This window comes from Heliangelus exortis, unplaced genomic scaffold, assembly GCF_036169615.1.
Source record: "Heliangelus exortis unplaced genomic scaffold, bHelExo1.hap1 Scaffold_90, whole genome shotgun sequence".
NCBI classification, from domain to species: Eukaryota; Metazoa; Chordata; class Aves; order Apodiformes; family Trochilidae; genus Heliangelus; species Heliangelus exortis.
The window spans coordinates 707-23,150 of record NW_027286006.1 but is presented as its reverse complement, the minus strand read 5'-3'; the positions used below and the strand labels follow the sequence as shown (position 1 = coordinate 23,150).

General features: G+C 53.4%; 1 protein-coding gene across 1 annotated transcript in view; it reads right to left on the bottom strand.

Annotated features, from left to right (window-relative positions):
* Nucleotides 1–22,200, bottom strand: part of VDR (vitamin D receptor) — a 31,674-nt gene extending 9,474 nt beyond the window's left edge. The window contains exons 1-5 of the mRNA XM_071732830.1: nt 21,922–22,200; nt 18,630–18,708; nt 7,978–8,049; nt 6,075–6,225; nt 526–656 (exon numbers count right to left, since the gene is read on the bottom strand). Coding sequence (XP_071588931.1) covers nt 526–656; nt 6,075–6,225; nt 7,978–8,041 — 346 coding nt within the window. The 5' untranslated portion in view covers nt 8,042–8,049; nt 18,630–18,708; nt 21,922–22,200. The remainder of the gene's footprint in view (nt 1–525; nt 657–6,074; nt 6,226–7,977; nt 8,050–18,629; nt 18,709–21,921) is intronic.
* Nucleotides 22,201–22,444: the final 244 nt, after the last annotated feature.

The following is a 22,444-nucleotide window of genomic DNA, read 5'->3' as shown; positions in this document are numbered from 1 at the left end:
CAGCACCTCCAGGGATGGGGGGTGTCAGCCACAGGTCTGGATCTGGTGATCTACCCAGGTCCTCCCACCCCCTCCTCAGTGAATGAATTAGCGCCCAGCAGGCAAAGCCTAAGAACAAAGCCCACCCCACTTCCAGGCTGCCAGAAGTTCCTGTCAGGGTGGAAAAGTTCCTCCAGCTCCCCCTGTTTGGGTGCAGCAAGGAGCACACCGAACCACACTAGAGGAGGACTTTGTCTTTGCAGAGGCCAGGCCAGGAGTGAGCTCAGTCAGTGTGATTTGGAATTAATCCCAACCAGGCCTGGATGTTCTCACTAAGCCAAAGGTTCTGCTCAAAGCAGATCCCAACCCCATCCAGGAACAACCTCACCCATCAACCCAACTCCTCTCACCCATTCCCCATCACAGCTCCTGCCCTTTCCAGCCTCCTCTCTGCCTCTTCTCCACCTCCTCCAGCACAGCTGCCTTCCCCACACCTTCCCTGGGGAGGAAAAGGAGATCCCAGGGGGTGTTCCTGGGTTTACTCACACTCCTTCATCATCCCAATGTCCACACAGCGTTTCAGCCTGCAGGCCTGGCAGTGCCTCCTGTTGTCCTTGGTAATCCTGCAGTCCCCACTGAAGGGGCAGGTGAACATGGCTTTCCTCTTCATGCTTCTCCTGAAGAGGAAGAGAAAGGAGAAAGGAACAGCTTTGGGGGGGAATCAGAACCATTTGGTGGTGCAAAAGGCTGCCCTGGACACTGGGAGGAGGTGTGGGATCCCTTGGGCAGAAGGATCTAGGAGGGTGCTGGGAATCTCCCTGCTTTGAGTCTGGGGTCTGCTGGGGTAGAGGCTCAAACCTCTGTGGTTGGATTTGGGGGGTTCAGGAATTGTTGGATGGCAACATCTTCCCAGGATCCAGGGGAAAAAGAGAAGTTCCCAGGATCCAGGAGAAGGAGAACTTCTTCCAAGAACCCAGGGGAAGGGGAACTTCTTCCAAGGACCCTGGGGAAAAAGAACTTCTTCCACGGACACAGGGGAAGAACTTCCCAGGACCCAGGGAAAGGAGAACTTCTTCCCAGGACCCAGAGGAAGGAGAATTTCTTCCCAGGACACAGGGGAAGGAGAACTTCCAAGAACACAGGGGAAGGGGAACTTCTTCCAAGGACCAGAGGAAGGAGAACTTCCAAGAACACAGGGGAAGGAGAACTGTTTCCAGGCCCTGGCTTTGCTGGCAGCAGTGTCTGGAGTGGTTATTTGTGTTTAGGAGAGAAAGAAACCTCCCTGCAGGACCCAAGAGAAGCAACAACACTTCATAACCACCCTCTCTTCCACCCAAACCCACAGCCTGCCACGTCCATCCCCTCCTGCCAGCCCTCCAGGGCCAAAGGGTCAGGGCCACAAACCCCTCCCTGCTCCAGGGAGATGTCCCCGAGGCTGAGCAGGGTGACAGCCACCGAGCTGCCTCCTCCCTGCTGCAGGGAAAGGGACTCCGGGGTTGGGCAAGGGCTCTGCTGGGAGTTGTGCTGCTGGGGAGGGAAGGGAGAGGGGGGGGGGGATGGAGGCAAAGGAACAGGAGGGTGGTGAGAGGGGTAAAAGGACAATCAGAGGATGCTGAGGGGGGTAAAAGGACAATCAGAGAATTCTGAGAGGGGTAAAGGGACAATCAGAGGATACTCAGAGGAGTAAATGCAGCACCAGGGATACTCACAGGGGTAAAGGGATAATCAGAGGATGCTGAGAGGGGAAACACAGCACCAGGGATACTCAGAGGGGTAAAGGGACAATCAGAGGATACTCAGAGGGGTAAATGCAGCACCAGGGATACTCAGACGATACCCAGAGGGGTAAATAAAACACCAGGGATACTCAGAGGAGTAAATGCAGCACTAAACCCCCTGGCAGGATGGTGCTCAGTCCCCGGGCCCCAGGGACAGACAAAGGGGGGGTCCCTGGGCCCAGGGCCCCCCCTGGCAGCTTCGGCGCCGGGGTTGTGCCCGGAGGGGATAAACATAAAGGGTGCGGTGGGGCCGGGCTGCAGGCAGCAATTAGAGGTTATTTTAGAGCAGGGGATGTAAACAAAGAGGCTTTGCTCTCCCTTCACCTCCCAGATGAATAAATGCATTTAAGAACATGAATTCGGGAGCAGCAGAGACCTTCCCAAGCGAGAAATTCCTCTCTCACCCAGCAGCCGCTGGCACTTTCCGAGCTTTTTCTCCCCCCCCCCCCCCGCAGGATTTTTGCTGCCCCAAGAACCAGGAGTCGGGGCTGGACACCCCCAAAATCTCCTCCTTTGGAGAGGGGCAGCTCCAGGTGGTTGGCCCAGGGCAAGGCTGGGAATGCAGAAACCACAGAGCCCTGGGGCTGGGGGATTTGGTGGGAAAATTACCGTTTATTCCCAAATCCCAAGGGGTTTGGGGCACCAGGAAAGCTTTGGAAGCAGCTGCTTCGCTGCCCCCTCCCCCGGGGGTCCCGCGGTCCCCGGGCCCGCAGCGGCGGCCCCCGGGGGGGGGGGTTCGATGGGATGGGGGTTGATGAAAAAAAAACAAACAAAAAAAAACCCAGAGTCAGACGTTTTTAGGCTTATTTAAGCCTCCGTGGCTCAGGTTGGCTGCTGAAGGGTAAAAATAACCAACCCTACCACAAAGCCAGAGCGGGGAGGGGATAGAAAAAAAAAAAAATCGGGGGGGGGACTCTGAGGTTGGGGGGGAATGAGAAAGGGGGGTTGATGAAAAAAAAAAAACCAAACAAAAAAAACCAAAATCAGACGGGTTTAGGCCTATTTAAGCCCCCGTGGCTCAGGTTGGCTGCTGAATGGTAAAAATAACCAAGTCCTTCCCTGCCACAAACTCAGGGAGGGGAGGAGAAAAAAAAAAAATCGGGGGCAGAGGAGGGCGGGGGGGGGGGTGGTCTGAGGTTGGAGGGGAAGAGTCTGCAGGGTTGGGTGGGGATTTCAGGGGGTGGGAAACACCCAAAGCCTTTCCCAGGAAACAAGGACTTGGCAGAAGAAAGCAAAGAGGTGATGGATGCTCCAGCCAAATCCCAGCACAATAAATCACCAGGGTTTAACTGGGGGGGGGGGGGGTGGGTGGGTGATTTTTTGGGTTTTTTTAAGAGCTCCTGAACCAACAGCAGAGCTGAAAAAAAGGTGAATGGTGCTGTTGGCATCATCAGAAAGCAGTGGACTCTGAAGCACCCGACCAAAGGTTGCCTCCTGCCTGGTTCTGGGCCTGGCTCAGCATCCAGAGGTGCCACTCAGCTCCTGATGCATTTTATGGAGTCAGAAAACCCAGGACAACCTCAGGGACCTCAGCCCAGGCAGCCACGTCCCTTGGGGAGGTCCCCAAGGTGAGGGAGATCCACCAAGAGGTCCTCCAGGAGTCACCCCTGAAGCTCAGGGCTGTGGGTGGCAGCACCCCTGAACTCTGGTGCATCAAACTCTGGGTGCAGAACAGGTTCTGGTCCAGTCTGGTCCTGGTTCAGTCTGCAGAGGAGACCAAATTGTGTCTGCAGGCTGAGAGGACTGAAAAAAAAAATAAAGCTGTGGAACCTCCCCAGGGTTTTGGCAGCTGGAAGGAGAGAGGAACCCTCAGAGCTCTGACCCAGAGTGCCAGGGCTGGGAAGGGACCTCTGGAGATCATCAGGTGGCACAGGATGCGGTCCAGCTGGGCTTGGGGTGTCCCTAGAGACTCCACCACCTCTCTGGGCACCCTCAGAGCCACCAAATTCCTCCTCGAGCGCTGACAGGGACCTTCCCAAGGTCCCTGTTTGTGCCCCTCACCTCTTGTCCTGGGCACCCCCCCTGAAGGGTTTAGGAGCACTGAGAAGATTCCCCCCCCTTTGGTCTTTTCTTCTCCAGACTGGGAGAGATGGCACAGGATGGGGTCTCCAGGTGGGTTGGAGATTTCCCCAGAGACTCCACCTCCAGGGGACTTGGGGTCCATCATCCCCATGTCCCCAAAATCCCCATCCCTGTGTCCCCAATCCCCGTGTCCCCATCCCCGTGTCACAGATGTCCCCAAAGCTGAAGACTCCACCACCTCTCTGGGTACCCTCAGAGCCACCAAATTCCTCCTCAGGTCCAGAGGGACCTTCCCATGGTCACCCCTTGTCCTGGGCACCCCTGGGTGTCTGTCCCCTTCCCCTGACCCCCCCCTTGAAGCACTCGGCTTGGGGATGTCCCCAGAGACTCCACCTCCAGGGGGCTTGGGGTCCATCATGCCCATGTCCCCAAAATCCCCATCCCCATGTCCCCATCCCTGTGTCACAGATGTCCCCCAGAGACTCCACCACCTCTCTGGGCACCCTCAGAGCAATCAAGTTTCTCCTCAGGAGGAACCTGAAGCCATGAGAGTTCCTAACTTCAATTTAAGAGAAAATTCAAAGAGTCTGAAAGAGTGGAAATTGCTCAAACCTGGTGAGATCTGTGGCTCCAGGAGCCCAGTTCAGGGTGCAAAGTCACCTCTGCCACCATCTCAGAAAAAGCCCTGCAGCAAACCTCTTCCCAGCCCATCCCACACCCCTCATTATCTCCTGGGGTTTCACCACCCCTGAATCTTCTTCTGTCTGGGTGCAAGGGGTGGGAACTCCCATGGGAAGGGTTCAGCAACAGCTCCATGGGAGCATCACTGATGGAAGAACCACAAATCCAGACCCAGCACCTTTCAGGGTTTTTTTTTTTTTTGGAGCTTTCTGGCCCAGTGGGAGGTGTCCCCAACCCATGCAGAGGGGTGGAATGAGATGTTCTTTAAGGTCCCACCAACCCAAACCAGTCTGGGACTCCTGATTCTCTGTTTTTTGCCTTGCTGAGCAACTCAGGACCACTCAAGACCCCCAGCTGATGATGGGAAAAAGCCTCAAACTGCTGCACAAACAACTTACACCCACTTGAAAAGCTCCAAGACCCCATGGAGCAAGTGAAAGATGTTCCCATGTTGGAAAAACCTCAGTGCCCACCCTCCCAGCTGAGCAGAAGACCCCTGGCACCTCCACACAGGAGCACACAAAGCTTTGGAGCACATCAGAACTTGTGGCTTGAAAGAATAAAACATTTTTTTGGCCATCCCACTGGGTTAGTTTTCCAAAGTAAATTCCAGGGGTATTTTTTCCCATCCAGAGGCAGCCCACGGAGGCTCCCAGACAGATGGAAATCTCTGGCCAAGGGGAAAACAACCTCTTCCTTAATCCTGGGGACACCCACGGGAAGGGAAAGAGTTTGGGATCTCTTCCTTATCAAGATGAGCAGGAGTGGTGGTTGTCTGCAAGGAGGGCACTGGTTGGGCAAGGAGGAATCATGGAGGAGGATCAGGGAAATGGAGCTTGGAAAAGATCTGAGATCATCAACAGCACCTCTGAAACCAGCACCACCCTCAGCACCCCCACCCAGGGCTTGGAGACCCCTCCAGGGATGATGGGGACCCCAGCCCAGGCCCTGACAGCCCAAAAGGGGAGAAATTGTCCCCAAGCTCCAACCCAAACCTCCCCTGGCACCACTCCAGGCCGTTCCTCTTGGCCCATCCCTTGTTCCTTGGGAGCAGAGCCCGACCCCCCCTGGCTCCAACCTCCTCTCAGGGGATGGCAGAGCCAGAAGGTCTCCCCTCAGCCTCCTCTGCTCCAGGATCAACACCCCCAGGGCCCTCAGGGGCTCCTCACAACTTCTCCAGAGCTTTCTCCATGTTCTCAATCCCCTTCTCCATGTCCTCCAGCCCCTCTCCACATTCTCCAGCCCCTTCCCCATCTCCCTTCCCCATCCCTGAACACATTCCAGCCCCTCCAGATCCTTCTCATTCTGAGGGGTCCCAAACTGACCTCAACACTTGAGATGTGGCCTCAGCAGTTCCCAGCACAGGGGGGACAATCCCTGCCCTTCTCCTGCAAGCCACACCAGTACTGACACAAGTCAGGATGCTGGTGGCTATCTGGGCCACCAGGCCACACATTGGCTCCAATCCAACCAAGCCCCCCCTCCCCCCATGTCCTTGTCCATCCTGGATCATTGTTAGGGGGTGTTGGTGTGACCCAAATGTGGATCTCGTGTTCCTCAAGGTTCTGGGGTTGTGGTGGAAGATTCCCAGCCCCCCAGGAGCCCCTCACCCACCTGAAGAAACCCTTGCAGCCCTCACAGGTCATGGCATTGAAGTGGAACCCCGTGGCTCTGTCCCCACAGACCCCACAGATCCTGGGGAGGTTCCGGTCCAAGTCAGCAGCCGGGTCAGGCAGTGAGGTGCTCGCAGCCACAGGCTCCATGTCTGAGAGGAGCAAAGAAAGGGTCAGGGATTCATTTTGTAAACCTTCTCGCCCCCCTTTCTGCCAAAAAACCAAAAAAAAACCCCAAAACCCCCCACACAAATTAGATGCAAACAAATCAGATGCTTCAGGACAAGGAGCAGAGGGGTCCTAAAAGCTGCACCCTGGAAGGCTGCCCAAGAAGAGAGAATTCCATCAGAGTCAGAGCAGGAGAGAGGATGAGGATGGGATGTGCCTCATCTTTTACCCCTGAGCAAAGACGAAGGACTCTCAGGGTCCCAGAGAAATGCAAAATCCTTCAGGAGTTTTTGGTTTTGAGAACCTTTTTCTGCAGTCAGAATACTTTGTGGTGTCAGGACTGAGCCCCACACCAGCACCTCAGTTCAGTTACTTTGCTTTATCCTTCAGTTAAGGAAATAATAATTATTGGATAATAAATATTATTGGATAATTAATATTATTGGATAATTAATATTATTGGATAATTAATATTGGATTCAACACCACCTGGCAAGAGTGCACTAGGATTGGATTCAACACCAAGCACCAGAGCCACCAAAAAGCAGGTTCCAGCTGGTGTTTATCTGCCTCTTTTAATCAATTTATCTATTTTATCTATTTATCCATTTTCCCTATGCAATTGCTCAGCCAGCCAGGAACACCAGGACTGTCCCCCCTCAAACCTATTGCTGCCGCCTTCAGTGGGTGAACTCCTCCATCCCACCCCAACCCCATGTGGGTTTTTCTTTTCTCTCAGCTCCCTCCTTGATGGTTTGGTTTCCAAAAGCCTCAGAGGGAGCAGAATTCACCCAAAACGATGCAGAAAAACAAAAAAAAAAATACAATAAATCAAACCACAAGGAAAGAGGTCAGGGTGCCCGGAGACCAGCACAGAATTTCCCTGGAGCAAGGGCAGGAAATGGTGCCTGAGGGGTCCCCTAAGTGAGAGAAACCCCAAACCCTCCTCAAGTTAAAGAAAAGAATTGAAAAAATCCTCCCTGGGGAGGGAGGAAGCACTGGAATGCTTTACAATGAGATTTGAGGAGATTTCTTTCCCTGCCTGGAGGGATCTGCTGGAAGGGATCAGGTCAAGGCTGAGGATAAAAAAGCACCAAAAAAGAAAGAGGAATGTTGGGAATTTTCACCAAATTTTGGTGAAGGCACCACTGAGGCTGTGGTTTCAGACAGCACTATCCCCGTGCCTCAGTTTCCCCCTGTACAGAATGATCCCTTCTGTGCATCTCGGGTTGAGAGGTTTTGATTCCAGACCTTCCAATAAAATTTTTTTGTTGTTTTAAGCACCATTAAATGTTTTCTCACTGCCCAGCTGGCTCCTGTCTGATCTCCAAAAGGCTTTTAACTGGTGCTGGAGTTGTCCCCTGGAAAATCCTCTCCCTCAGTCATTGAGGAACATCAGACACTGAGTTTGGAGCAAAAAAAACCAACCAAAAAAACCCAAGAGGACAACCAAGCAACTAAAATCTCAGTCAGTCACCCCAAAAACCCAAAGTCTGAGCTCTTCCTGAGCCCCTGCCAGGGGACAGCAGCTCCAGAGAGCTGGCAGACAAATCCCAAAGGTTGGGAAGTGATGTCCCCAACCCTCCTGGGCTCCCTGAACTCCTCAGATGCTTCCAGGAGTTTTCTCCCATCTTGTAACAAAGCTCCTGGTTCCTTTGGATCAGAACCCAATGGAGCTTGGAGAAACTCCCAGGAGAAGACAGCCCCAAGGCTGAGGAGAAGGTTTGAGGATTTACCTGCATCAGGAAAATCTGTCCTGTTCCGCTGGGGCACTTCCCAGGAGCTCTGGAGCTGGGACATGGAGCCACCTGCAAGGAAAAAGATGGAAAGGATGAGGTTGGAGCCAACTCCAAATTTTTGGAGGTGGATGAGTCAAAGGAGAAGGTCCAACTCCAGCCACTTGGTGGGTGAGATGTGGGTGGGGTGAGCAGGAAAGGAGCTGCCAGCTCAGGTCCCATTTATCTGGTTCCCACACCCCCTCCTTGCCACAGATCCAGGAGGAGACAGCACAAGGTCCTGGGGTTGCTACGGGAGCTGCAGGAATGTTGGGAGCCTCTGGGCCAGGACACAGGGAGGGAAAGGGATGGGGTGAGCTGCTCCTGGAACCTCAGGCACATCCTGCTCCAAATGCTGATGTCCCAAGCCAGGCTGAGCAGGTGAAAGCTCTGGGATGGTGTCAGGGAGAGCTGAGTGGCTGCTGCTGAACCAACTCTGCAAACCCCAGAGCTGGGATGTCACCCAGTGCCAACCCCATGCCATAGGGACACCTCCCCCCAAACCCCAGCCCAACCTTCAGCACCTCCAGGGATGGAGCAGTCACCCCAAAAATCATCTCCTGGACCACTCAGATGGTTCCTTCCAACCCAACCTCTTCCCAATTTTCTCTGAAACCTCTTCCCTATCATCCTCTACAATCTCTTTCACCTCTTGTCCTGGGCACCCCTGGGTGTCTGTCCCCTTCCCCTGACCCCCCCTGAAGGGTTTAGGAGCACTGAGAAGATTTCCCCCCCCTTTGGTCTTTTCTTCTCCAGACTGGGAGAGATGTCCCTGTGGCACAGGATGGGGTCTCCAGGTGGGTTGGGGATGTCCCCAGAGACTCCACCTCCAGGGGGCTTGGGGTCCATCATCCCCATGTCCCCAAAATCCCCATCCCTGTGTCCCCATCCCCGTGTCACAGATGTCCCCAGAGATGTCCCCACCACCTCTCTGGGCACCCTCAGAGCCACCAAATTCCTCCTCAGGCTGAGAGGGATCTTCCCGTGGTCAGCCCTTGTCCTGGGCACCCCTGGGTGTCTGTCCCCTTCCCCTGACCGCCCCTGAAGGGTTTCTGGCACTGAGAAGATTCCCCCCCCTTGGTTTTCCCCAGACCAAGTCAACAGCCCCACGTCCCTTCCCCTCATCCTCCTGCCACCCCCTGAAGGATTCCTGAGCCTCAATCCTTTGTTTTCCAGTCTTTCTTTCCAACCCCTTCAGGACCCAGCAGGATTTTGCCACTGCCTTTCCTCAGGCTCCATCATTTTTCCTTTTTCTCTCTCCATGTGGCACAACTCAGAGCTCATCAGGTCCTGGAGGAAGGGAAGAGGTTGCAGAGAAAATTGGGAAGAGGTTTCAGAGGATGATTGGGAAGAGGTTTCAGAGGATGATTGCTCCAGTTGGGAACCTGAGTCAGCCCAGAATTCCCACCCACCCAAACGCCTCCATCCTTCCAGCAGCCCTGGAGCTGGGATGAGACACAGGAATCAGGGTCTGAGGGCAGTGGGGAAATGGCTCAGAGATGGCCCAACATTTCCTGAGAAAAACCAGAGGAATGTTTTCATCTGAAAAAAGGAAACACCTCAAAGAAAGAGCAGAGCTCAACCCTATCTCTAAACCTAACCCTAAACATAAAACCTGACCCTAACCTAACCATAACCTTAACCCTAAACTTAAAAGTTAGGTTTAACCAACTCTAACCTTAATCCAAACCCTAAAATTAACCTTAACCTTTACGCAAACCCTAACCCCAACTTTAACATTATACCTAACCCTAACCTTAACCCTAACTTTAACCTTTACCCAAACCCTCACCCTAACCCCAACTTTAACATTATACCTAACTCTAAACTTAACCCTAACCCTAAACTTAAACGTTAGGTTTAACCAACCCAAACCTTAACCCAAACCCTAAAATTAACCTTAACCTTTACCCAAACCCTAACCCTAACCCCATGAGGTCCCTGCAGCCTCAGTCCTCCCCCCCAGCCACCTCTCTGCTACCAAAACCTCCACAAAGTCTTGGAGAGACCCAAACCAAGGAGTTTTTTCCTCTTTTTCTGACAGGTGCTTTTGCAAAAAGAAAACTCCAGGCAGCCTCTGACAAGAAGCTGAGGTTTTCAGATTTTTTCAGCCCCAATCAGCCCATTCACACCACCCAGAGCCTGTGAGCAACCCCAGCCCTGGCACCAAGAGGAAATAAAAAAGACAATGAAAAAAAACAAATAAATAAGGAAAGAAAGGAAATAAAAAAGACAATTTGGGAGCTGCAGGCTCTGCTTGAGCTGCTCTCCATCAGATTTATTTGATGGAGGAGTGACAGCTCCCAAGCCTGAGAAATGGGCCAGGGGACAGTGAAGGAGGTTCAGAAAGTCCAAGTGCAGCTGGGTCGGAGCAATCCCTGGGAAAATTCCAAATTGGGTACAGAGTGGGTTGAGAGGAGCCCTGAAGAGAATGACAGAATAATTTGGGTTGGAAAGGTCACCCAGTCCAACCCCTGGCACCCCCTCACCTACCCCAGGGTGCTCAGAGCTTCCTCAAGCCTCACCTCAAACATCTCCAGGGATGAGAACTCAACCCCCTCCCTGGGCAACCTCTGCCATTTTTCCATCATCTCCAAACCCTTCCTGGTCCATCATCCAAAAAAATCACAGAATAATTTGGGTTGGAAGGGACCTGCAAAGGTCACCCAGGCACCCCCTGGAACCTCCTCACCTATCCCAGGGTGCTCAGAGCCTCCTCCAGCCTCACCCTGAACATCTCCAGGGATGAGAACTCGACCATTTCCCTGGATAATATTTTCTATTTTCCCACTCCTGAAGGAAAGAAAGACTTTGGGATGAACTGATGAGAAGCTCAACATAAGGCAACCCTGTCCTGGGCTGCCCCAAGAGGAGCATGGCCAGCAGATCAAGAGAGGGGCTTCTCCCCCTCTCCTCTGCACTTGTGAGACCCCAAACTCCAGCTCTGGGGTCCCCAGCAGGAGAAGGACACGGAGCTGTTGGGATGAATCCAGAGGAGGCCACAGGGATGATCCAGGGGCTGGAGCAGCTCCCCTGGGAGAAGCTGAGGGAGCTGAGAAAGCCAAAAAATCCTTGAAAGGTGAAGGGGTCTGGTGAGGTCATGGAGAAGGCTCCGGGGGAAGCTCAGAGCAATCCCTGAAGGCTGAAGAGGGAATTTTCCTGAGTGTCAGGAGCAGGGGAAATGGTTTGGAGCTGAAGGATGGAGGGAGGGAGGGAGGGAGGGACCTCCAGCTACTTCCTTCATGGCACCACTCAGCTCCACAGCTGGGCTGGAAGAACTTTGCTTTTTCTGGATTTTTGCAACCTCCTGGGAAGCAGGCAAGAAAATTTGGCAAGGCTGGTGGTGTCATGAGCCCAGGGGTTATTTATGAGCTGCTGCAAGTCTGCTCATGCCACCCCTTCCTCAATTAATTTGATTAGATATCAAACCCTCCCAGAGCCTCTGCCAACACCCCCAGAGCAGGGCTGGAGGCTCTTCCCATGTCAGGAAACAGCTCCTGCCTGGAGAACCTGGACACTCCCAGTCTGCAAAATAAATATCCCTGCCATGAGGTATCCAGAGGAGGGTTCAGGAGTCTGACAACCCAAGGACCAAGAGGGATCAGCTTCAAGAATCAGGGAATGGCTTGGGAGGGATCTTAAAGATCATCTCATGGATCACTCTGATGGGCTTCAAGGTTCCTTCCAACCCAAACCATTCAATGGGCTAAAGATCATCCATGGGCTAAAGACCCCTCCCTCCAGCCCAGGGGGCTCCAAACCCCATCCCAACCTTCAGCACCTCTAGGGCAGCCACCCCAAAAATCATCTCCTGGACCACTCAGATGATCCCTTCCAACTCAAACCATTCCCTGATACCAAACCATTCCCTCAGAGGGTGATGGAGGCCACCATAGGGCGACCAAATCATTCATTGCCATCCCCCCTGCCATGGGGAGCCCTCCCCCTAAACCCCATCCCAACCTTCAGCACCTCCAGAAATGGGGCACTCACCCCAAAAATCATCTCCTGGACCACTCAGACAGGATTTAAGGTTCCTTCCAAACCATTCCCTGATCCCAAACCATGGGCAGGGACCCCTCCACCCAGCCCAGGGGGCTCCAAGCCCCATCCCAACCTTCAGCACCTCCAGGGATGGGGCAGCCACAGCTTCTGGGGACACCCAGGGGCTCCCCACCTTCAAATCCAAGAATTTCTCCCTCATCTCCAACCTCAATGTCCCCTCTTCAACTTTTAACCCCTTTCCCACGTCCTATCTTCTCTCCACCCCCATCTCAGATCCCTCCCCAGCTTTCTTGGAGCCCCCCCAGATCTTGGAGGTTGCTCTGAGCTCCCCTGGGAGCCTCCTCTTCTCCAGGCTGAGCACCCCCAATCCCTCAGCCGGGACATGGAAAAATTCTTTTCCCCCCCACATCCAAGGAATTCTTTTGATGGGATCTCAGACAGCAATTGGGCAACAAAGCTTGAGGTGGGGAGGGAGAAGCAAGGAAAGGTTCCTGAGTGCCTTTCCCCTGAGTGGAAGGAGTGAAGTAAACAGATTGCAGGCAGCAGAAGCCACCCCCAGCCTGCCCTGGGCTGCCAGGACCAGAACCAGACCCAATGTTGGCCTCAGGAACCCACCTGGAGCCATTAGCCCCACTACAAAGATTTTTGCATCCTTCCTGCATTGTTTCTTTTTTTTTTTTTTGGTTTTTCCACTTTTCCCAGATTTATTTGCACCTTTCCCGCACTTCCTTGCACCTTGCCTGAGCTCTCTTGCACCTCTCCTGAGGATTTTTTTGCACCTTTCCTGCTTTTTCTGCATTCTTCTTTCCTTCTCTTGTGCTCTTTTTTACACCTTTCCTTCACTTTTTGCATCTTTTCTGAGGTTTTTCATTTTCTCTGCATTTTTTTATCTTTGCCTATTTCCTGGGCTTTCCAGCACCTTTTCTGCAATTTATTCATTTTTCTTGGCCTTTTTTTTTTTGCACCTTTCCATGGCAGGGGAGGGGTGGCACTGGATGAGTTTTAAGAGCTAGGAATAATTGCGTTTCAATCTTTTTAATAACACCTTGGATCCTCACTGCTCAGTTTAGAAATTGGTCAAGGAAAGAGAGGGAGAAGTTTGGCTGCTTCCTGGGAGAGGCAGAAGTTCAGCTGAAGGGAGAAAGAGGAGAGGAGAAGTGAGGTGAGGGATGAAGATCTCTTACAGTAATTCTACTGAAGAGAGTTTTTAGGATTTTTAGGAGTTTTTAGGATCTGGTTTCCTGCAGCTGTCTCAGTGCAGTTCTGGTTACACCACCTTCCAAGTGCCTCTTGGGGAACCTTCTGCAGCCCCAAGGTGGAAATCTGGTTCTACCTCACTCTGGGAACCCACAGGCTGAAGCAGACACTGGAAAAGGTTCCTCCAACTCTGCAGTTACCAGGAAAGGAGATTCCTGGGTTCAGGGGAAGGACTCAACCCCTCCAGACAGAGCAGGTTCAGGGGAAGAGCTCTGGGCTGTGCCAGGGGAACACCCACCCCACCCCAGCCAGCACCCTCCCTGCCCTGAGTATTCATTAGCTCGGGAGAAAAAAAAGAAAAGGGGACAAAGTACAGAAAAGAGATAGTACCACTATGATTTAGGGGTTTTTTCCACTCTCCCTGACTTTTATGACTCCCCAGAGGCTGAGGAAAGCCACGCTCAGCCTGGACAAGGGATGTCAGGGAGGGCTCAGTGATCAGCAGCAATCAGAGAGAGAAGATTTGAAAGAAAAAAAAATCCAATTTGGAGCTGCCAGAGGCACCTCTGGCCAAGCCAAGGCTGCTGCTGCTGAGTTTTTTGGATGTAACAAACCTGTGTTTACCAGCAGGGCCTGTCTGCCTCTGGCCCCAGCACTGATTCTGCTCCTCTGGGGTTTTCTTGGCATTGAAAAGGGGATGACCCCCCCTGGGCTCACCTGGAGGGTGCAGGAACACCCCATGGGGTGCTGATCCAGCTGGATCACCAGGGCTGGCTGAGCTCCCAAATTCAAGCCCCAGATCCCCAGCAGCAGCTCCCTGCCCTCCCTCTCCTCTTCACTCCAGGCAGAAGCAGCCCCCGTGTCCCTCCTTCCATATTTTCACTCCTGATCTGCCAGAGTTCCTTCTCCCAGCTCACATTCCCACCAGGGAATTGCAGGACACAGCAAGCCCAGGTCAAAAGGAAGATTCTTCTCCAGCAGATCTCCAACTCAGATTATTCTGGGATTTGGAGCAGCAGTTATTCCCACCAAGGCTTCCCCAGGACACTTGGAGTCACATGAACCCATCCTAGATTTCCAATTCCTCCTCTTGTTCCAAGTTGTTTCACCTGCACCTTCCTTTCTAATCCCAGGAGAAGAGCAGCAGAGGAATCCTTCCCCTCCTAGCCCAAAAATTCAGGGAAGGCTGAGAGAAAGGAGCTGCCCCTGCATGTGGCACATTCCACACTCCTGCTGAGCTTCTCCCTTGTTGTGAAACACAAACAGGTTCTGGCTAAGAATTGCTCCATCATCCCTCTTCCCCAGCAAAAGAAATCCCATGGAGAACACATAACCCCCCAGGGACACCCACACCACTCAAACCTCTCCCTCATCACTTCAAGATTATGTTGGGTTTGGGTTTTTATGGTTTCTTTTTGTTTGGTTTTTTTTTTTTGCTACAAGTGGAGGAAAAAACCTTCAGCTGACTGACCCACAGGATACCACTGAATTCTGCAGGGAAATAACAACCTGCTCCTGGGAAAGGAGCTGAGGAAGAGGATTCCAACCTTCATCCCCTGCTGAGGAGCAAGAGCTGAACATCCAACTCTGGAGCAGAAGCAGCTCCTGCCCAGGAGAGCTGCACAAGCTGCTTTCCAGCACCCCACACAACCAGGACAGAGGTTGCAGCCCAAAAACCTTTTCCATGGCCTGTCCAGGGTGCAGGAAGCCAGGAAAGGCAGCCCAAAACTCAGCTCCAGAAGGAAAAGTTCTCCCTCGCATGGCACCAACCCAGGGCTCTGCAGGAAGAGTCCAGAACTCAAGGTCCTGGGATTCACAAAGTCATAAAATCTGTGGGAAAGAAAAAAAAAAAAAAAGATTGGGCCCTTCTGAAGCTGTTCCAGTGGCCTTTGAAATAATAAACTCATTTACTGAGATTCCAGGAGATAGAGGACAGCATCTGAGGTCATTCCCACCTGGCAAGCTCTGGTCAACCTGTGCTGGCACCTTCCAGGGGTTTGCTGGGAAAGATCCAAACCATCCAACCATGCTGAGAGAGCTCCCTTGTGCTCAGCCAAAAACCAAACAAACAAACAAAAAAAAAACAGCAAAAAAAAGGGAAGAGGACAAAGAACTTCTACAGCTCCTTGTGTCCCCCTTGGCTTCTGGAGCTGCCCTGATCACTGATTTTTATTTATTTTTTTCTACCCAGCTGCCTCATTTCCTAAACAGTTGGAAAAGATCTGGTGGGGTGGGGTGGGGGAAGGCACTGGGATGGAGGAAGCTGCACCCAGAGAAGAGGTGAGTGACAGGAGAGTGATTTCTGATGGATTACTCACCCTAAAACACCAGAAAAAGCACAAGCCTTGACCAGCCCTTGCTCCAAGACCTGTAGAATGCTTCCTGGAGGGGGGAAGAGAGCTCCAGCTCCACCACTGAGACCATTTCCCAGGAATTTGGCATTGGAGCAGGCAGTGGGGGGGGGGAAAATGACAAGAGCCTGATTAGCAAGGAATTAAAGATGAGCTGCCCACATCACGAGTTCAGAGGAGTGAAAACCTCAGGGCCACATCCAGGTGGAGCTGCCAGCTTTTGGGGGAAGACAGGACCCAAAAATCAGCACCCCCTGGGACCTGTTTGCACTGGGACACCACAAGGGGAGATTTTGAGTTTGTAGGAGCAAAACCACACGAGGTGTGTGTGTGTGTGTGTGTGTGTGTGTGTGTGTGTGTGTGTCCCCAGCCATGAACCTTTGTGTGGTTCCTTTTTGTGGCAGAGCCCCAAATGAAGATCCCCAGGGCCAGGCTGCCTCTTGTCTGCTCCCCAAAAGCATCTCTGCCTCACAGCCCAGCTCAGCTTGCTCTGACAACACTTTTTTGTCCATTACTGAGATAAATTCTGGGCTTTCTTGCCCCCCTCCTCCCTTCCAGCCACGCTCAGGTCCAGCCCTACCTCTCTCCAGCCCAGGCATTCCAAGCAAACTTCAGGTTCCTCAAGAGCCCTGAGCAGGGATTTCTCAGCAGAGAAATTTCTCAGCTGATGAAAGGAGGAGCAGAAATGCAGCAGCCACGTTTTGAAAAGGACCAAAGCAGAATTTTGGGAAGGGGAGGGAATAAAAAGAGCAAGAAGAGCAGCAGGCACTCAAACCAGAACATCCCCACCTCACCTCTCAGCGTGAAGATGAAAAGGTAAAACAAGCCCAGTGCCCACCAGAGCTCCTTCTGTAGAGTTTGGGTCAGAATCAGAGTTTGTGCAGCACAGAAAGGACCCCAGGAAAGGGATGAGACCCCCCCAGGTCTCTCACCCAGCCCTGGGTGTCCCAGAGGAGTTGGGGCCTGAGTCTCCTCCTGTCTGTCCCGGAGGAGGCACCAGGGAACTGGGAAGCTCAGCACCCCCAGGGCAGGTGATGGGAGGCAGAGCTGTGCCCTGCCCTGGACAGGCAGCTCCTTCCCCAACAGATGAAGGAAAGGAGAGGGGGAGCTGGGCTAAAATTCTTCCCCTGGTCTAAAACTGGGGGGGGTAACTCTGCTGCCCCCCCTTCCTGGGATGAGCTGCAGGAATTCCCCTTCCCCTGGAGCAGCAATTTCCAGCTGGGGAGCAGCAGGCACTGAGCAAGAGGCTTGGAGCTGCAGAAGGGAACTTCCAAATCAATAAATTGAATTTTCTGTGCTCCCTACAAGCAGAGGAGTCCCCTGAACACTGCCAGGAGCATCCCCCTTCCTGCCAGAGGATCCAAACATCCCCCCCCTGGATTGGGGGATCAGATTCCCCCTCCTCCTTCTCCCTGTTTTTGGGGTTTTTGGAGCCAAGGCCCCAGGAGCAGGGGCAGAGCTGCCCCCTCCCAATGTCCTGCAGTGGTTTGAAGTTCTGTCACCCACAAAGCAGAGGAGCAAAGAGGAGGAAAAGCTCCTGCTCCAGCCACAAAACCTCCACTGCCAGGGGGGTTTGGGTGCTCAGCTCCAGCACCCACTCCTGGTAACCTCTCCCAGAAGGAGCCCTGTGTGGGAAGCACCCAGAGGACAGCAGAATAGGTTTGACCTCCCCAGCACTGACCCAGACCACAGAAATGCTTGAATGTCTGAGACTGGGAAAAAAAAAAAACAAACAAAAAAAACCCACAAAACAATCCCCTCTGCTACAAACTGGGACAAAGAGAACAACTTCCCTGGGCAAGCACAAGACCCACCTGTCCCAGACTCCAGGAGAAAAGGCTGGAAAGGAGTGGGGCAGGATTGAGGAGGGCTCTTCCTCAAAGTGAAGAGCCCCCAGAATAAAGAGGGAAAGTTTAGGATTGGGAATCAGGCAGCATCAGGTGTGGGGGAGAAGCTCTGCTCTGCAGCCACCATGGGAGAATTGGGGGTGTGCAGCCTAGAGAAGGATCCTGGGACACCTTGGAGCAACTTCCAGCACCTGAAGTGCCCTCAGGTTCCCTCCAGTTTCCTTCAGGAATGTTGGAGATGGACTTTGTATGAGGCCCTGGAGGGATGGGAGGAGGGGGAACAGCTTGAAAGTGTCCGAGGGGAGCCTGAGGTTGGAGATGAGGGAGAAATTCTTCCCTGGGAGGGGGGGGAGCCCCTGGGTGTCCCCAGAAGCTGTGGCTGCCCCATCCCTGGAGGTGCTGAAGGCTGGGATGGGGTTTGGAGCCCCCTGGGCTGGGGGGAGGTGTCCCTGTCCATGGTTTGGGATCAGGGAATGGTTTGGAAGGAACCTTCAAGCCCATCTGAGTGGTCCAGGAGATGATTTTTGGGGTGGCTGCTCCATTTCTGGAGGTGCTGAAGGTTGGGATGGGGTTTGGGGGAGGGGTCCCCATGGCAGGGGGGGTGACACTGGGTAAACTTTGAGAAGATCCAGGGGGGGGGTGTTTTTCTGTTCTCCAGATTGAGCACCCCCACATCCCTCAGCCTTTCCTCACAGGAGAGATGTCCCCGGTTCCATCATCTCCATGCCCCTTTAAGGGAGAGGTGGTGAAATGTCTCTGGGGACATCCCCAACCCACCTGGGGACCCCATCCTGTGCCACTGGGACATCTCTCCCTGTCTGGAGAAGAAAAGACCAAAGGGGGGGGAAGGAATCTTCTCAGTGCTCCTAAACCCTTCAGGGGGGGGTCAGGGGAAGGGAACAGACACCCAGGGGTGCCCAGGACAAGAGGTGAGGGGCACAAACCTGACCTTGGGAAGGTCCCTCTCAGCCTGAGGAGGAATTTGGTGGCTCTGAGGGTGCCCAGAGAGATGGTGGAGTCTCTGGGGACATCCCAAGCCCAGCTGGACCCCATCCTGTGCCACCTGTCCTGGGGGATCTCTGGGATTCCGTATGTTCCAAACATCCTTTTTTCCTACCTCCCTCAGCTCCTCTAGCCCAGCAGTGCTTCCCCCCAGAACCTCTGGGAGCTGGAAACCCCCCTGGGGGTGTTGTTTGTGGCAGGAGTCACTCACCAGTGTCCCAGTGACCAGAAGACAGAGCTCAGATGTCACCTCAGGAGGTCCTGATGCCTAGGGCAGGCAGCATGGATTCCTGGCAATGAGGAAACTGTTCTTAGATCTTCAGATAAAGGTTCCAGGTATTGTTTTTCCATCCCTTTTACACCACACTTTCCATTTATTAGCTGCCACAAGTCTCTCAAACACAGACACACAGGCGAGGTTTCTGCTGACACTGCCCTTACCCACCAGAGATAAGGAAACAACCACAGCTCTGCTCCAGTTCCAGGTGATTCAGCAAACCCCACGAAAGTGGCAGCAGGCAAGGGTGGCATGGGTGACAACCCTGCCACAGCTCAAGTCCCACTGAAGTCTTTTGGCCACCAGAGGTGACCCAGGCCCCAGGCACAGCATCTGCTGCTGCAGAGCAGGGCTGAGAGCTCTAGTTGGGAGCCTCTGAGAGGCCCTCACCCCCCTTATCTCCCCAGACCTTTGTTCCCCTCCTCATTTATGTCCCCCACACCCTGGTGTCACCATCCTGCCCTCTCCTCACTCTGGGGGTAACTTTGTCCTTAGGGGCTGTCAGCTCAACACCCTCCACAAAGGTTTTACTCCAAGAAAAAGAAAAAAAAAAAAGGTACTTTTCATTTTTAGAACAGAAAAGTTCAGCTGGAAGAGACCCACAAGTCCAACTCTGGTCCTACCCACTTCTTGGCACCTTTCTTCAGGGGGGGGCACAGCTTCAGACACAAAAATTTAACCCAAATCAGACAGATGCTCCCCAAAATGTCCCCGTGAGCTGCAGGACACCATTTTTGTTGGAAGCAGCGTTTCCATTCCCATCTCTCTTGCTCTGGGCTTCCATTTCCATTCCCAACCTTTCCCAAACTGCTCCCACTGGTGTTGCCAGAGGGCAAGGGGTGCCCAGGAGCACCCACGGCTGCCCCCACCCCCCAAGGGGGGACCAAGAGGGGGAGCAGGAACCTGCAGCACCAGAGCTGTCACCCATGGGACCCCCAAACCACAGTGATGGGAGGGGAGGAGAAAACCCTCAGCAGAATCCTGGAATCCCAGAAAGTTGAGGCTTGGGAGGGACCTTTAGAGCTGCCCCATCCCGACCCCCCTGTCCCAGCAGAGACAGAGAAGGAGACTTCTCAAGGAGTCACTTGGAAGGTGGTGTAACCAGAACTGCACTGAGACAGCTGCAGGAAACCAGATCCTAGAAACTCCTAAAGATCCTAAAAACTCTCTTCAGTAGAATTACTGTAAGAGATCTTCATCCCTCACCTCACTTCTCCTCTCCTCTTTCTCCCTTCAGCTGAACTTCTGCCTCTCCCAGGAAGCAGCCAAACTTCTCCCTCTCTCTCCTTGACCAATTTCTAAACTGAGCAGTGAGGATCCAAGGTGTTATTAAAAAGATTGAAGCTCAATTATTCCTCCACACCCTGGAGAGCTTCAAGCTACCTCATCCCACAGAATCCCAGAATGTCAGAGGTTGGAAGGGCCCTTTAGAGCTCTGGGACCCCCCTGCCCCAGCAGGATCCCCCAGGAACACATCCAGAGGTGTCCCTGCCCATGGCATGGGTGCTGTTTAAGGTCCCTCCAACCCTCCCCACTCTGGGATTTCCTCACTGCAAAAGCTGAGGTGCTGGAGCTCTGCGGACAGCTTCCCCATCACCCCCAGCCATAGCAGGGGACATCAGAGCCACTGCCACCACCCCCCTTCCCCTCCCATTATTCCTCTCCCAGTGCCTGGACTTTCCTGCATTTCCCTTTCCAAAAGCACAGGAAGTCTGGGCCAGAGGAACTTCCCTTTGGCCCAGCCAGGGCAGGTTAAAAATTATTCCTGAGGGCACTTCCAGCCCCAGAGAAAGAGAAGTGGCCACTCCAGTTAAGTATTAAAGGAAAAAAGTGGCCACTTGTCCACTTGTTTTGTGTGTAGGACATTGGGATCCAGGACCCAAAACCTCCAGGGAAAAAACTGCCCTGCAGGAAATTGTACCTTGAGGAAAAAAAAAAAAAAAAGTTATTTCTTTGTGTGCCCCAAAAGCCCTGCAGGAAATCTCCCCCCTGATCCCCTCCTGCAGCCTTCCTCACCCCTCTTCCTTGCTCCTCTTCCTCACTTCTGGGCTGTGATGCTGCAGGGAGAGGCAGCCCAAGCTGTGAGATGCCAACACGAGGCTCCCAGAGCTGCACAACTTCAATTTTTTAAAATTTTTTTCCCTTAACACCCAGTTACAAAGTTCCAAATCCCATCCCAAACCCCCTGGGGAGCAATGTGGCTAGAGGAGGCCACTAAAATGCTGGAGCAGCTCCCCTGGCATTGGGGTGCTCAGCCTGGAGAAGAGGAGGCTCCCAGGGGAGCTCAGAGCAACCTCCAAGATCTGGGGGGGCTCCAAGAAAGCTGGGGAGGGATCTGAGATGGGGGTGGAGAGAAGAGAGGACGTGGGAAAGGGGTTAAAAGTTGAAGAGGGGTACTGAGGTTGGAGATGAGGGAGAAATTCTTGGATTTGAGGGTGGGGAGCCCCTGGGTGTCCCCAGAAGCTGTGGCTGCCCCATCCCTGGAGGTGCTGAAGGTTGGGATGGGGCTTGGAGCCCCCTGGGCTGGGGGGAGGGGTCCCCATGGCAGGGGGGGGGGGGGGTTGGAACCAAATGATCTTTAAGGTCCTTTCCAAACCAAGCCACCCTCTGACTGATTCTCTGGTTTGATTTGAGTCAGTTTTAAGCAGTTGCTTTGGAGAAGGCAGAAGTGGTTTTATTCAAATGAGTAATTACAGCCCTCACTTCCTCCCCCAGCACACGGGGGGAAAAGTTCCTCCCCAGATGGAGGAGACCCCGGGGAGCAGTGACCCGAGGTGGGCAGGGAGGAAGCAGCCATGGTGTCTGTCTGTCTGTCTCTCCTTCCAGGGGAGACACAGACGCACACGTAGCACCCCCCACCCCACGAAGGAAAAAAAAAAAAAAAAAAAAAAAATGCTGCTTTAACTGAGTCCTGGGAGGAAGATGAGTCACTGCCCAGCTCGTGTGGGAGGAGAAGACTCCAGAGCCAGGGCTGCCTTCTCCAGAAAACCCAATTCTGAAGAAACTTTTCAGGTGAAGGCTCCAGCCTTGGGCTCAAAGACAAAGAGGGGGACAAAAAACCAAACCAAAACAAAAAACAGGAAAAAAAAAAAAGGAGCAGCGCAGCCAAGAAAACAAACACCTCCACCTGCCCTACACCATCCAACCATTTCCCCCCCAGGTCCCTTTGGGGGGCTCTCCTTGGTGGAAAGAAAAAGAAACACCACCCCACCCCCACTAGTCCTACCTGGTGGAGGAAAATTCCCGGTGCCTTCGTTATCCCTGAGCTGGGAATTCACTGATCAAAACCTCCTGGGAGTCACATCCGACACGGGGAGGGCTCAGGGATAGAGGAAAAATCCCTGGGGAATTAAAACAGACACAGTAAAGGCTGTGCTGGGGTCTGAGCATTCCCCCTCCCTCCCTAAAATTTATTTCCTTGGGAGATGAGATTTAAGGGACATTTTTAGGAGCAGAGGGGAAATCAGGGATTTGATAAGAAACAGGCTGGAAACCCTAAAAATCCCTTTTACATTGCCCCCCCATTGCCCCCCAAAACAGCACCCAGAGCTCCCCACAAAAGCTTTGGGGGGGGGGGGGGGGGGGACAAGAAGGGGGGGGGGGGGGGGGGCGACAAGAAGGGGGGGGGGGGGGGGCGACAAGAAGGGGGGGGGGGGCGACAAGAAGGGGGGGGGGGGGGCGACAAGAAGGGGGGGGGGGCGACAAGAAGGGGGGGGGGGGGCGACAAGAAGGGGGGGGGGGGCGACAAG